The 15,215-nt window shown below is 34.7% G+C and overlaps 1 protein-coding gene across 2 annotated transcripts in view; it reads right to left on the bottom strand.

Annotated features, from left to right (window-relative positions):
- Positions 1 to 15,215, bottom strand: part of GALNTL6 (polypeptide N-acetylgalactosaminyltransferase like 6) — a 1,500,784-nt gene that overhangs the window by 856,289 nt on the left and 629,280 nt on the right. For both annotated transcript variants that reach the window (XM_051964041.1, XM_051964042.1), the window contains exon 3: positions 13,677 to 13,815. In XM_051964041.1, the coding sequence (XP_051820001.1) occupies positions 13,677 to 13,815 (139 nt within the window). The remainder of the gene's footprint in view (positions 1 to 13,676; positions 13,816 to 15,215) is intronic.

Raw genomic sequence — 15,215 nt, 5'->3', positions numbered from 1 at the left:
CCACAAAATTATGTAGTGGAACAATTTTCCACCTTAGATAATTATCATAAGGGATCTGTTATATTAAGGTGGGCCTGGAGTGCAATTTCAGGGCAGCCTGGACCCCAGAAAATTAGGAGTCAAGCCTTGGGACTTCTGGATTAGTAGCAAGAGTTATGATCTCTAGAACTCCTAGCCCACAGATGCCAAGAACTACTTGCTAGGTTGGCAGGAAAAGTCTGTCACTGTAGGGTATGAGGAGAGCCCCAGCAAGCCAGGATCAGGCCTTGGGAGCCATTGAATCAACAGTGGTAGTTGCAGCAGCAGCAACAGTGACAAGAGAAGTAGCTTCCAGAGATCTCAACCCATGAGTAGAGAGGATGAATTGCTGGTCAGAGGCTCCAGAGGAAGATTTCAGGAAACTCTTTCCTGGCACTGAAGCCAGCTTTGCTTTGTTGCTCTGTTGCTTTGCTCATTTTTAGATTTGGATAGCTTCTGGCTTATACTTCAGGTCCCTAGAAGAATCTCTAAAAACAGCAGAATCAAACCTTGGGATTGTGCATCATCGACCCTGGAAATAGAGCCTTACTTTATTATTTTTTTTAATTTTGTTTTATTTAATAATAACTTTGTATTGACAGAATCCATGCCAGGGTAATTTTTTACAACATTATCCCTTGCACTCGCTTATGTTTCATTTTTTCCCCTCCCTCCCTCCACCCCCCCCCCAAGATGGCAAGCAGTCCTATATATGTTAAATATGTTGCAGTATATCCTAGATATAATACATATTCGCAGAACCAAACAGTTCTCCTGTTGCACGGGGAGAATTGGATTCAGAAGGTAAAAATAACTCGGGAAGAAAATCAAAAATGCAAATAGTTCACATTCGTTTCCCAGTGTTCCTTCTTTGGGTGTAGCTGTTTCTGTCCATCATTTATCCATTGAAACTCAGTTAGGTCTCTTTGTCATAGAAATCCACTTCCATCAGAATACATCCTCATACAATATCGTTGTCGAAGTGTATAATGATCTCCTGGTTCTGCTCATCTCACTTAGCATCAGTTCATGTAAGTCTCGCCAGTCCTCTCTGTATTCATCCTGCTGGTCATTCCTTACAGAGCAATAATATTCCATAACATTCATATACCACAATTTACCCAGCCATTCTCCAATTGATGGGCATCCATTCATTTTCCAGCTTCTAGCCACTACAAACAGGGCTGCTACAAACATTTTGGCACATACAAGTCCCTTTCCTTTTTTTAGTATCTCTTTGGGGTATAAGCCCAATAGAAACACTGCTGGATCAAAGGGTATGCACAGTTTGATAACTTTTTGGGCATAATTCCAGATTGCTCTCCAGAATGGTTGGATTCATTCACAACTCCACCAACAATGCATTAGTGTCCCCGTTTTCCCGCATCCCCTCCAACATTCATCATTATTTTTTCCTGTCATCTTAGCCAATCTGACAGGTGTGTAGTGATATCTCAGAGTTGTCTTAATTTGCATTTCTCTGATCAATAGTGATTTGGAACACTCTTTCATATGAGTGGTAATAGTTTCAATTTCATCATCTGAAAATTGTCTGTTCATATCCTTTGACCATTTATCAATTGGAGAATGGCTTGATTTTTTATAAATTTGAGTCAGTTCTCTATATATTTTGGAAATGAGGCCTTTATCAGAACATTTAATTGTAAAGATGTTTTCCCAGTTTGTTGCTTCCCTACTAATCTTGTTTGCATTCGTTCTGTTTGTACAAAGGCTTTTTAATTTGATATAATCAAAATTTTCTATTTTGTGATCAGTAATGGTCTCTAGTTCATCTTTGGTCACAAATTTCTTTCTCTTCCACAAGTCTGAGAGATAAACTATCCTATGTTCCTCTAATTTATTTATAATCTCGTTCTTTATGCCTAGATCATGGATCCATTTTGATCTTATCTTGGTATATGGTGTTAAGTGTGGGTCCATGCCTAATTTCTGCCATACTAATTTCCAGTTATCCCAGCAGTTTTTATCAAATAATGAATTCTTTTCCCAAAAGTTAGGGGCTTTGGGTTTGTCAAACACTAGATTGCTATAGTTGACTATTCTGTCTTGTGAACCTAACCTTTTCCACTGATCAACTAATCTATTTCTTAGCCAATACCAAATGGTTTTGGTGACTGCTGCTTTATAATATAATTTTAGATCAGGTACAGCTAGGCCACCTTCATTTGATTTTTTTTTTCATTAATTCCCTTGAGATTCTCGACTTTTTATTGTTCCATATGAATTTTGTTGTTATTTTTTCTAGATCATTAAAATATTTTCTTGGAAGTCTGATTGGTATAGCACTAAATAAATAGATTAGTTTAGGGAGTACTGTCATCTTTATTATATTTGCTCGGCCTATCCAAGAGCACTTAATATTTTTCCAATTATTTAAGTCTGACTTTATTTGTGTGGAAACTTTTTTGTAATTTTGCTCAAATAATTCCTGACTTTCCTTTGGTAGATAGATTCCCAAATATTTTATGCTATCAACAGTTAGTTTGAATGGAATTTCTCTTTATGTCTCTTGCTCTTGGATTTTGTTGGTGGTGTATAAAAATGCTGAGGATTTATGGGAATTAATTTTGTATCCTGCTACTTTGCTAAAATTATGAATTATTTCTAATAGCTTTTAGTAGAATCTCTGGGGTTCTCTAGGTATACCATCATATCATTTGCAAAGAGTGATAGTTTGGTTTCCTCATTGCCTACTCTAATTCCTTTAATCTCTTTCTTGACTCTTATTGCAGAGGCTAGTGTTTCTAATACAATATTGAATAATAATGGTGATAGTGGGCAACCTTGCTTCACTCCAGATCTTACTGGGAAAGGTTCCAGTTTTTCCCCATTGCATATGATGCTTACTGAAGGTTTTAAATATATGCTCCTGACTATTTTAAGGAAAAGTCCTTTTATTCCTATGCTCTCAAGTGTTTTTATTAGGAATGGCTATTGGATTTTATCAAATGCTTTTTCTGCATCTATTGAGATGATCATATGGTTTTTGTTTGTTTGGTTATTGATATAGTCAATTATGTTAATAGTTTTCCTAATATTGAACCAGCCCTGCATTCCTGGTATTAATCCTACTTGGTCATAGTGTATTATCCTGGGGATGATTTTCTGTAATATTTTTGCTAATATTTTATTTAAGATTTTAGCATCAATATTCATTAGGGAGATTGGTCTATAATTTTCTTTCTCTGTTTTCAGCCTACCTGTTAACACAGAGTCAAAAGTCAATTAATAGGCTAGGAAAATGATGAAACAACAGAAAAAATTTCTGATCATAGAAATTTACTATGATAATAAGGAAAATCAAAATGAGAAGAAGATAACAAAGTCAAACTCCTATACCCAAAAACTCCAAGAAAAATAAGAATTAGTTTTAGCCCATAGGAGAGCTCTAAAAGGATTTTTAAAATCAAGTAGGAGAAGTAGGAGAAAAATTGAGAAAAGAAATGAAGGTGATGCAAAATGAAATACAAAAAGCTAATGAGGAGAAGAATGTATTAAAAAAGCAAAATCGGCCAAATGGGAAAGGAGGACAAAAGCTCACTGAGGAAACTGATTCCTTAAAAGTTAGAATGGAGCAAATGGAAGCTAGGGACTTAATGAAAAATCAAGAAACAATCAAACAAAGCTAAAAGAATGAAGAAAATGAAAACAATGTGAAATACCTCATTGGAAAAACAACTGACCAGGAAAATAGATGCAAAAGAAATAATTTTAAAAATACTGGGCTTCCTGAGATCTGTATTCAAGCCTAGACATCATCTTTAAATAAATTGTCAAAGAAAACAACTTTTCTCACCACTTATCCACAGTTCATCTACCTTGAGTATCTTGACATGCTATGAATGCTAAAAACATCATAGTATTATATCAGATGATTTTTTCCTTCTGTCATATGTCTCAGATTACATCCTGGATGCCAGTTCTCTTACACAATTTCTCATTTGTAAGATGTTGATTCTTCTTCACTTTATCTTCATTTTCTGATAGTTAATTTTAATACTTAGGAGCTTGTAGTATTCTATGATTAAGAGCCATACCATATTAACAAAAAAAATAGGGTAAGCAATACACTTATTTATGTCTTGAAAAGAATACTGGAGTCATTAAAATGACTGCACCATTTCTCAAGTGCAATCCAATCCATTGCCTTCTCTTCATTTTTGGGCCCAGATCATTGTCCAAATTCTGTTTGCGGCTCAGGTATACCTAGTTTATCATTTATCTTTCCATTTGCATATCATAATCTAGACAATAGACATTCATGATTCCTATTGAATACTTGGTTTTTCTTTTGTAGATATCAATGCTGACGTCTCTTACTGATTATGAATTTTGTTTAAGAGGCACTTCAGTGTTCAGAAGCTTGATGTCATTAGCATAATATCATACTCACTGAGACATACCTTAAGGTCCTAACAATCTAATGGGAATTCTTCCTGCTCTATACAAGATAGCTATAGTCATAGAAAATATTACTTTAGGCAAGTCTATTTTTATGCCTTGAATTAATGATCAAAGAGTTATCCAAAAGTTATCTTTCAGGCAAATATCTTTTAAGAAATATTGTATTTTTTTTTTCATATGCATAGAAGACAATTTGTGGGAAGAGAATAAGTTCTTTTTTTTTAAAGTCAACTTTAAATCTTTAAGAAAACTGTGTGACTATAAAGATTTAATTTGCCATAAAAATCATGTATGATGATGTACCATTTTTATATTTTTATCAAGTATTACCTGACTGTATATATTTTTCTTACAGATTTGTATAGAGGCTTATAAGCTACTGATATTATCTCTCTTGTCTTTTGTTGGTAATAAGGAACAGTATTTTCCCATACCTTTGATAGCTACCTTTCCTTCACATACCTTTAATACCAATCCTTTAATCATCTCGCAGTGGAATTTCCTCAAGTATTTCCTCAAGTGCAGTTTAGATTTGGTTTAGTCCACTGACTTACTCACTCTAGGCAAAGTGTTCAACCAACTGAGCTAACCAATACAACACTCTCTTTCACAGTAATAATTTTATTTTTTTAAAATATTATGTGGTAAGTGCTATTATTATCTCAATTTTACAGTTGAGGAAACTGAGGAAGATAAGTTTGAAGTGATATGTTCAGGATCATACATTTAATAAGTATCTGATGTAATATTTGAATTCAAGCTTTACTGACTCTAAGCAGTTATTTATCCACTGTGCCACCTAGTGCAATGATTACTTTAATGCTAATATTTCTTAAACCAATGTTTATAATGAACATGGAAATGTGAGATAAGTATATGCTTCATGAAATGAGGTTTCATGTTGCCTTAGGAGACATAAAAATATCAAAATTAATAAATCCCTACTTAGCTTTCTTAGGAGTTTATGAAATAGCTTTTAATTTAACTGCAAGTAACTTTTGCATTTTGTATATATATACAAATATTGTAGCAGTATTTATGATGACACACACACACATATATATATATATATATATATATATATATATATATATATATATATATATATCTCACACAAGTTATTCAAGAGATACCTGATTGAAATTTCTGGGGCTTATTTAATGAGAAGTACCCACTAAACAGAAAGCAGATGTTGTATCCAAGAAATATTAAGAGACTTAGAAGAAGAGCTTTACTACAATGGGTGGTCTTTCTAGGGAAGATTTATGGAAGCAAATAAACAAGAACTTTTTTTGGATAAGGGAAAGACATAGATTAGTTGTGATATGAAGTCCAGGTAAAGGTACCTACACTGATAAAATCTTTGATCCACTGAGATACTGAAGGAGAAAAAAAAACTTTAAAAATAATTAGAGCTACTAAAATGGAAATAAACTAGATTGCGGGTAAGAACATACAAAGTTCTAAAGTTGATGTTGGATAATCACTTGCCAAGGGTTTTTGTTTATGTACAGGTTGGATATGGTTTTTGAAATGCTTTTCAATTTTATGCTTTTAAATTTAAAGGTTTTTTTGTTTCTGACTTCTTGATTAGAAAATATACTAAGAAGATATACTAAGACTGAATTGATAGTGAAGAATGAAGAGATATTGTCTTCATTTGAGAGGGTAAAGGAATTGTGGAGTTTTTGTTTTGTTTTATTTTGGTTTTAGGCTATATTTGATCCAAATAATAGATATTTAAAAAATAATGCCAGGAATATAAAAATTTCAAAAATGCCATTCAAAGCTTTCTGATGGAATTTATAGGACTACAGATTGAGCTGGAAATCATTTTAAAGGTCTTGTCATCAAATGGCCTAATTTTCCAAATGAGAAGATACAGATTAATTGGAGGATAAATAACTCACTAACAGTCAAAAAGACAACATTAGAGACACGTTTTAAACTCAACTCTTCTGGGTTTTGAGTACTGTCTTGAGACAATGCTCTTTCTACACTATATTTGTATGATGACCCTTAACAAGTGGTTTAAGGGACTTCCGGTTAAGATGGCGGAGAGGAGGCTCACAGCTGCATAAGCTCCACGCTTTCTCTCACTATCCATTTCATTACAAGCCTCTGAATCAATGCTTGACTGAAAAAAACCCACAAATAGTTACCAAGAGAAGCCATCCTTGAGATCCGCCAAGAAAGGTCTGTCTTTACTGGAGGGCTGGGGCGGTTTTAGATCGGGCGCAGGCGGCGGGCAGCGGCAGTGAGGGCACAGGAGCAGACTGGAGAGGGGGTGGAGAGTGATCGTAGCCATCTCTGCGGGGAGAGCTTCGCTACAGGTTTGTATACTTTACTCCAGCAGCAAGTCAGCAGCCCAGCAGAGAAGCTAAAAACACCGGGGCTGAAGAATACAACCCCAAACAGCTGGAGTCTCTCAGGACCTGGCCGCCCCCCCCCTTCCCCCCCCTCAGTGACTCAGCACGCTTTGGGATCTCAGAGCGCAGGCGCAGCACAGTCCTGCTAGTGCCTCACTGCTGCCCCCTGCAGTCTGTAGAGGAAGCTCGATAACACACCCAGCCCCCCCCCCAAAGAAAGACTCCAGTTTTTTCTGTTTTTCTTTGGTAGTTTGTCTCTGATTAATAGACAGAATGAGCAAGAAGCTGAAGAGGACTTTAACCCTTGACAGCTTCTATACAGATAGAGAGCAGACTCTAAATCCTGAGGAGACTAAAAACAGGCAGTCCCCAGGTGAATCCCCAAAGGAGGAGATAGTCTGTTCCTCAGCATAGATGAACCTCATAGAAGTGATTAAAAAGGCTCTCACAAGGGAGCTAGAAGAAAAATGGGGAAAGCAGAGTGAGGCTTGGCAAAAGGAGAGGGAAGCTTGGGAAAAGGAGAGGGAGGCTTGGCAAAAGAGCCTGGAGAAAATTAAAGAGAGAGTGGATAAAGAAGTAAAATCCTTGAAAAATAGGATTAGTGAACTGGAAACAGAAAACAGCTCTCTAAAAAACAAAATTGGCGAAATGGAAAAAAATTCCACAGAACAAAAGAACTCAATTGGACAATTAGAAAAAGACTTTAAAAAAGTGAGTGAAGAGAATACTTCACTGAAAATCAGAATTGAACAAGTGGAATTGAATGACTCGAGGAGACAAGAAGAATCAGTCAAGCAAATCCAAAAAAATCAAACAATGGAGAAAAATGTGAAATACCTTCTGGGGAAGACAACAGACCTGGAAAACAGATCCAGGAGAGACAATCTGAGAATCATTGGACTCCCAGAAAAACATGATGAAAAAAAGAGCCTGGACACTGTCTTCCAGGAAATTATCAAAGAGAACTGCCCAGAAGTCATAGGAACAGAGGAAAAAATAAACATTGAAAGGATTCATCGATCACCCACTGAAAGGGATCCTAAAATCAAAACACCAAGGAATATAGTGGCCAAATGCCAGAACCCTCAGATGAAAGAAAAAATATTGCAAGCGGCTAGAAAAACCCAATTCAAGTATCAAGGAGCCACAATAAGGATCACCCAGGATCTGGCAGCATCCACATTAAAAGATCGAAGGGCCTGGAATATGATATTCCGAAAGGCTAAGGAACTTGGTATGCAACCAAAAATAACTTACCCAGCGAGAATGAGCATCTTTTTCCAGGGAAGAAGATGGACATTCAACGAAGTAAGCGAATTTCATCTATTTCTGATGAAAAAACCAGAACTTAACAAAAAGTTTGATCTACAAATATAGAACTCAAGAGAAATCTAAAAAGGTAAAGATTAATCTTGGGAACTATATTTTGACTATATAGATGTATAAAGAATACATGTATACCTTGTTCTAGAAATTGATGTGGAAAGGACATTGTACCAGAAAAAGGGTAAAGTGGGGGTAGTACATCTCATGAAGAGGCATAGGAAACCTATTATATCTGAGAGAAAGAATGGAGGGGGATGAATATAGTGGGTATCTTACTGCCTTCAGAATTGGCTTTAAGTGAAAAATCTTAAGACATATTCAATCTATGGTGAAACTTCTCCCATCTCATTGAAAAGTGAGAAGGGAAAAGTGGAAAGGGAAGGAATAAGCTAAGCGGAAGGGAATACGGGAACTGGGAGGGAAAGGGGTAAGATAGGGGGAGGAACTCTAAGGCGGGGGGAGGGATACTAAAAAGGGAGGGCTGTGAGAAGCAAGGGGTGCTCACAAGCTTAATACTTGGAAGGGGGGGAAAGGGGAAAGAAGGGAGGAAAGCATAAACCGGGGTTAACAAGATGGCAAGTAATACAGAATTGGTCATTCTAACCATAAACGTGAACGGGGTAAACTCCCCCATAAAGAGGAAGCGGTTAGCAGAATGGATTAAAAGCCAGAATCCTACAATATGTTGTTTACAGGAAACACACCTGAAGCGGGGAGATACATGCAGGTTAAAGGTAAAAGGTTGGAGCAAAATCTACTATGCTTCAGGTGAAGTCAAAAAAGCAGGGGTAGCCATCCTGATCTCAGATCAAGCTAAAGCAAAAATTGACCTAATTAAAAGAGATAAGGAAGGACACTATATCTTGCTAAAGGGTAGCATGGATAATGAAGCACTATCTATATTAAACATATATGCACCAAGTGGGGTAGCATCTAAATTCTTAAAGGAGAAACTAAGAGAGCTGCAAGAAGAAATAGACAGTAAAACTATAATAGTGGGAGATCTTAACCTTGCACTCTCAGAATTAGATAAATCAAACCACAAAATAAATAAGAAAGAAGTCAAAGAGGTAAATAGAATACTAGAAAAATTAGATATGATAGATCTCTGGAGAAAATGTAATGGAGACAGAAAGGAATACACTTTCTTTTCAGCAGTTCATGGAACCTATACAAAAATTGACCATATATTAGGACATAAAAACCTCAAACTCAAATGTAGTAAGGCAGAAATAGTAAATGCATCCTTTTCAGACCACGATGCAATGAAAATTACATTCAACAAAAAAGCAGGGGGAAGTAGACCAAAAAATAATTGGAAACTAAATAATCTCATACTAAAGAATGATTGGGTGAAACAGCAAATCATAGACATAATTAATAACTTCACCCAAGAAAACGATAATAATGAGACATCATACCAAAATGTATGGGATGCAGCCAAAGCGGTAATAAGGGGAAATTTCATATCTCTAGAGGCCTATTTGTATAAAATAGAGAAAGAGAAGGTCAATGAATTGGGTTTGCAATTAAAAATGCTAGAAAAGGAACAAATTAAAAACCCCCAGTCAAACACTAAACTTGAAATTCTAAAAGCAAAAGGTGAGATCAATAAAATTGAAAGTAAAAAAACTATTGAATTGATTAATAAAACTAAGAGTTGGTTCTATGAAAAAACCAACAAAATAGACAAACCCTTAGTAAATCTGATTAAAAAAAGGAAAGAGGAAAATCAAATTGTTAGTCTTAAAAATGAAAAGGGAGAACTCACCACTAACGAAGAGGAAATTAGAGCAATAATTAGGAGTTACTTTGCCCAACTTTATGCCAATAAATTCGACAACTTAAATGAAATAGAAAAATACCTCCAAAAATACAGCTTGCCCAAACTAACAGAGGAAGAAGTAAATATCCTAAACAGTCCCATCTCAGAAAAAGAAATAGAACAAACTATCAATCAACTCCCTAAGAAAAAATCCCCAGGACCAGATGGATTTACATGTGAATTCTACCAAACATTTAAAGAACAATTAACTCCAATGTTATATAAACTATTTGAAAAAATAGGGATTGAAGGAGTCCTACCAAACTCCTTTTATGACACAGATATGGTACTGATACCTAAACCAGGTAGGCTGAAAACAGAGAAAGAAAATTATAGACCAATCTCCCTAATGAATATTGATGCTAAAATCTTAAATAAAATATTAGCAAAAAGATTACAGAAAATTGTCACCAGGATAATACACTATGACCAAGTAGGATTTATACCAGGAATGCAGGGCTGGTTCAATATTAGGAAAACTATTAGCATAATTGACTATATCAATAACCAAACAAACAAAAACCACATGATCATCTCAATAGATGCAGAAAAAGCATTTGATAAAATCCAACATCCATTCCTAATAAAAACACTTGAGAGCATAGGAATAAATGGACTTTTCCTTAAAATAGTCAGGAGCATATATTTAAAACCATCAGTAAGCATCATATGCAATGGGGAAAAACTGGAACCTTTCCCAGTAAGATCTGGAGTGAAGCAAGGTTGCCCACTATCACCATTATTATTTAATATCGTATTAGAAACACTAGCCTCGGCAATAAGAGTCGAGAAAGATATAAAAGGAATTAGAGTAGGCAATGAGGAAACCAAACTATCACTCTTTGCAGATGATATGATGGTATACCTAGAGAACCCCAGAGATTCTACCAAAAAGCTATTGGAAATAATTCATAATTTTAGCAAAGTAGCTGGCTACAAAATAAATCCCCATAAATCCTCAGCATTTTTATACATCACCAACAAAACCCAACAGCAAGAGATACAAAGAGAAATTCCATTCAGAATAACTGTTGATACCATAAAATATTTGGGAATCTATCTACCAAAGGAAAGTCAGGAATTATATGAGCAAAATTATAAAAAAGTCTCCACACAAATAAAGTCAGACTTAAATAATTGGAAAAATATTAAGTGCTCTTGGATCGGCCGAGCGAACATAATAAAGATGACAATACTCCCTAAACTAATCTATTTATTTAGTGCTATACCAATCAGACTTCCAAGAAAATATTTTATTGATCTAGAAAAAATAACAACAAAATTCATATGGAACAATAAAAAGTCGAGAATCTCAAGGGAATTAATGAAAAAAAAATCAAATGAAGGTGGCCTAGCTGTACCTGATCTAAAATTATATTATAAAGCAGCAGTCACCAAAACCATTTGGTATTGGCTAAGAAATAGATTAGTGGATCAGTGGAAAAGGCTAGGCTCACAAGACAGAATAGTCAATTATAGCAATCTAGTGTTTGACAAACCCAAAGCCCCTAACTTCTGGGAAAAGAATTCATTATTTGATAAAAACTGCTGGGATAATTGGAAATTAGTATGGCAGAAATTAGGCATGGACCCACACTTAACACCATATACCAAGATAAGATCAAAATGGGTCTATGACCTAGGCATAAAGAACGAGATTATAAATAAATTAGAGGAACATAGAATAGTTTATCTCTCAGACTTGTGGAGGAGAAAGAAATTTGTGACCAAAGATGAACTAGAGACCATTACTGATCACAGAATAGAAAATTTCGATTACATCAAATTAAAAAGCCTTTGTACAAATAAAACTAATGCAAACAAGATTAGAAGGGAAGCAACAAACTGGGAAAACATTTTCACAGTTAAAGGTTCTGATAAAGGCCTCATTTCCAAAATATATAGAGAACTGACTCAAATTTATAAGAAATCAAGCCATTCTCCAATTGATAAATGGTCAAAGGATATGAACAGACAATTTTCAGAGGATGAGATTGAAACTATTACCACTCATATGAAAGAGTGTTCCAAATCATTATTGATCAGAGAAATGCAAATTAAGACAACTCTGAGATACCACTACACACCTGTCAGATTGGCTAAGATGACAGGAAAAAATAATGATGAATGTTGGAGGGGATGCGGGAAAACTGGGACACTAATGCATTGTTGGTGGAGTTGTGAACGAATCCAACCATTCTGGAGAGCAATCTGGAATTATGCCCAAAAAATTATCAAATTGTGCATACCCTTTGATCCAGCAGTGTTTCTATTGGGCTTATATCCCAAAGAAATACTAAAGAAGGGAAAGGGACCTGTATGTGCCAAAATGTTTGTAGCAGCCCTGTTTGTAGTGGCTAGAAACTGGAAAATGAATGGATGCCCATCAATTGGAGAATGGCTGGGTAAATTGTGGTATATGAATGTTATGGAATATTATTGTTCTGTAAGAAATGACCAGCAGGATGAATACAGAGAGGACTGGCGAGACTTACATGAGCTGATGCTAAGTGAAATGAGCAGAACCAGGAGATCATTATACACTTCGACAACGATATTGTATGAGGACATATTTTGATGGAAGTGGATTTCTTTGACAAAGAGACCTGAGTTTCAATTGATAAATGACGGACAAAAGCAGCTACACCCAAAGAAAGAACACTGGGAAACGACTGTAAACTATCTGCATTTTTGTTTTTCTTCCCGGATTATTTATACCTTCTGAATCCAATTCTCCCTACGCAACAAGAGAACTGTTCGGTTCTGCAAACATATATTGTATCTAGGATATACTGCAACATATCCAACATATAAAGGACTGCTTGCCATCTAGGGGAGGGGGTGGAGGGAGGGAGGGGAAAAAAAATCGGAACAGAAACGAGTGTCAATTTAATGTAATTATTAAATAAAAAATTAAAAAAATAAATAAAGCTACAAAGCTTTCAAGTAAAAAACAAAAAACAAAAAACAAAAAACAAAAAAAAAACAAGTGGTTTAAGTACTGGATGGATATAGCAAGGCTACTTAGGCGAGGTATCAGTTGAAATGAGACTTAAGAGGATTCAATTCTTTTAAGAGATGGTAGTGCAAAAAAGAATTCAAGCCATACATCTGTTTTTTCTTTTTTAAAAATTGGGAGAGATAAATGAGATGACCTCTGAAATGCTTTCCAGATCTCATCCCAGGGATTCTATGAAAGGTGATCCTTCAAATATCACATAATATTCAAAAGGTCAAGTGACTCAATTGAGGGATTTACTATTTTTAAAACCAGAGGGAATAGTTATCTCCTATAAGAAACATTTCAGAATATGTTTAGAAGAATTGCACATGTTTAACCTATACTGGATTACTTGCTGTCTAGGGGAGGAGGATAAAGGGAAGGGAGAAAGAAAAATTTGAAACACAAGGTTTTGCCAGGATGAATGTTGAAAACTATTTTTGCATGATTTTTGAAAGTATAAAGCTATTAACAATTTTAAAAAGTGCAATTCAAAAAAAGAAACATTCCAGTAAATCAAATTTTAAATAACCTGAAATTGAAGTTATGTCTTTTTAAAAAATTTAATCCTCAACATTTAAAGATCTATATCTTCCCTGCTTCCCCAAACACACTAATAGATAGTTAAAATAAAGTTGAGGACCAGAGCTTCTAGAATAAGATATATTTGTAAAGATAACCAATATTGCATATCAGATGTGTTATTACATACTTAGCATGGCGAATATCTGGCAGTGATCTCTCCAAGGCAATGTTGTTGCTCACAAAAATATTGAAGCCATTTTCTCTGTAAGCTGAATCATCACGGTCTTCTTCAGTGAGAGGATAAGGTTTCCCATGTTCACCCTTACCTAAAAGAAAGAAAAAAAGTGGTTTAAAAACATGAAGAAAAAAGTCTACTCTAAATGTTATAGTCCTGGATAGATTTCTTAGTTTTAGTCATGAAAGACTACTATTACCTCTGAACTAAACTAACTATGACTCTGAAATAAATTGTATATTTCAATACTGGGGTCATTGGGGTGTAGTGCACATCAAAATGTCTTTGAAGTCAAGAAGTCCAAGTTTTGTGTCTTACAATACATATTGGCTGAGTAATCCCAGTTGTGTCACAAACTCTCACTGACCCAGGTAACTAAGATGAGAAATTTCAAAACAGTTCCAAATGCATTGATAAAGTGGACTTCTTCTCTGTATCCTCTCCATCCATGAGATCACAGGTCATTGCTTCCAGTCCTATCTCCCACAAAAGAGGATTGAAATAATCAGAATATAAATGCATAATTATTAAATTCTCTAAGATTTTGGGACAATAACATATATTTCCTAAGGAAATATAGCATGATGTGAATTTGTCAGGAAATGTTTAAGGTTAAGCAGATAATTCTGATTGGTGTAGAGCAATTCATTCAGAATTGAGTATGAATAACTTAAACTCATGGAGAATATATTCACTATATTGTTAGCTTTTCAGATGAAAAAGATATCCTCCCCAACCATCTTGATATAACATCTTGAATATATTCCAACCATCATACCCACTTTCCCTTGACAGAAATCTTGGATTCTATCCTTAGGGGTTCTGAGTTTTCATGAGATAAGTTTTTACTTTATCTTGCCCCAAATTAGTTCTTTTTTCATCTCACTTTGTCAACAAATAAACATAGGATATGAAATGTTTTCCATTATTAGCATTTGATTAATTTTTAAAGTGATTTATTTGTGTCAAGTCTTTTAAGATAACCACCAGTCATGTTAAGATTATAAAGAATACCATATGGTACAACCTATTACCTAAAGCAAAAGTACAAAAACAAATTTGATTTATTCATTGACCAATTGAAAAAGCATATATCAAGAACCTATTCTGTACCAAGCATGGCCAATATAAAGACAAAACTAATTCAATTTTCTCCTACTTAGTAATATTTTATTTTTTCCAAGTACATGTAAATATTCACTTTTGTAAAATTTTGAGTTCCAATTTTTTTTTTCTTCCTCACTTCAAAATTAGCTTTTAACTAATAGGATATTATTTGAGTTGAAGGTGGGGGGTTGATATTTACTTAGAAATAAGGAACACAAAATTCCTAGATTTCAGGTCCAAACTGACTTGAAGGATTCCAATAATGATTTTTTTAATATTATGGAATAGATGCAACATCTTTATTTAATATATATATATGTATATATGTATATATATATATACACACATATACACATATACACACATACATATGTATATATGTAT

Source organism: Antechinus flavipes, chromosome 6 (genome assembly GCF_016432865.1).
Source record: "Antechinus flavipes isolate AdamAnt ecotype Samford, QLD, Australia chromosome 6, AdamAnt_v2, whole genome shotgun sequence".
In the NCBI taxonomy this organism is placed as follows: Eukaryota; Metazoa; Chordata; class Mammalia; order Dasyuromorphia; family Dasyuridae; genus Antechinus; species Antechinus flavipes.
This window is presented reverse-complemented; position numbering and strand designations above follow the sequence as displayed.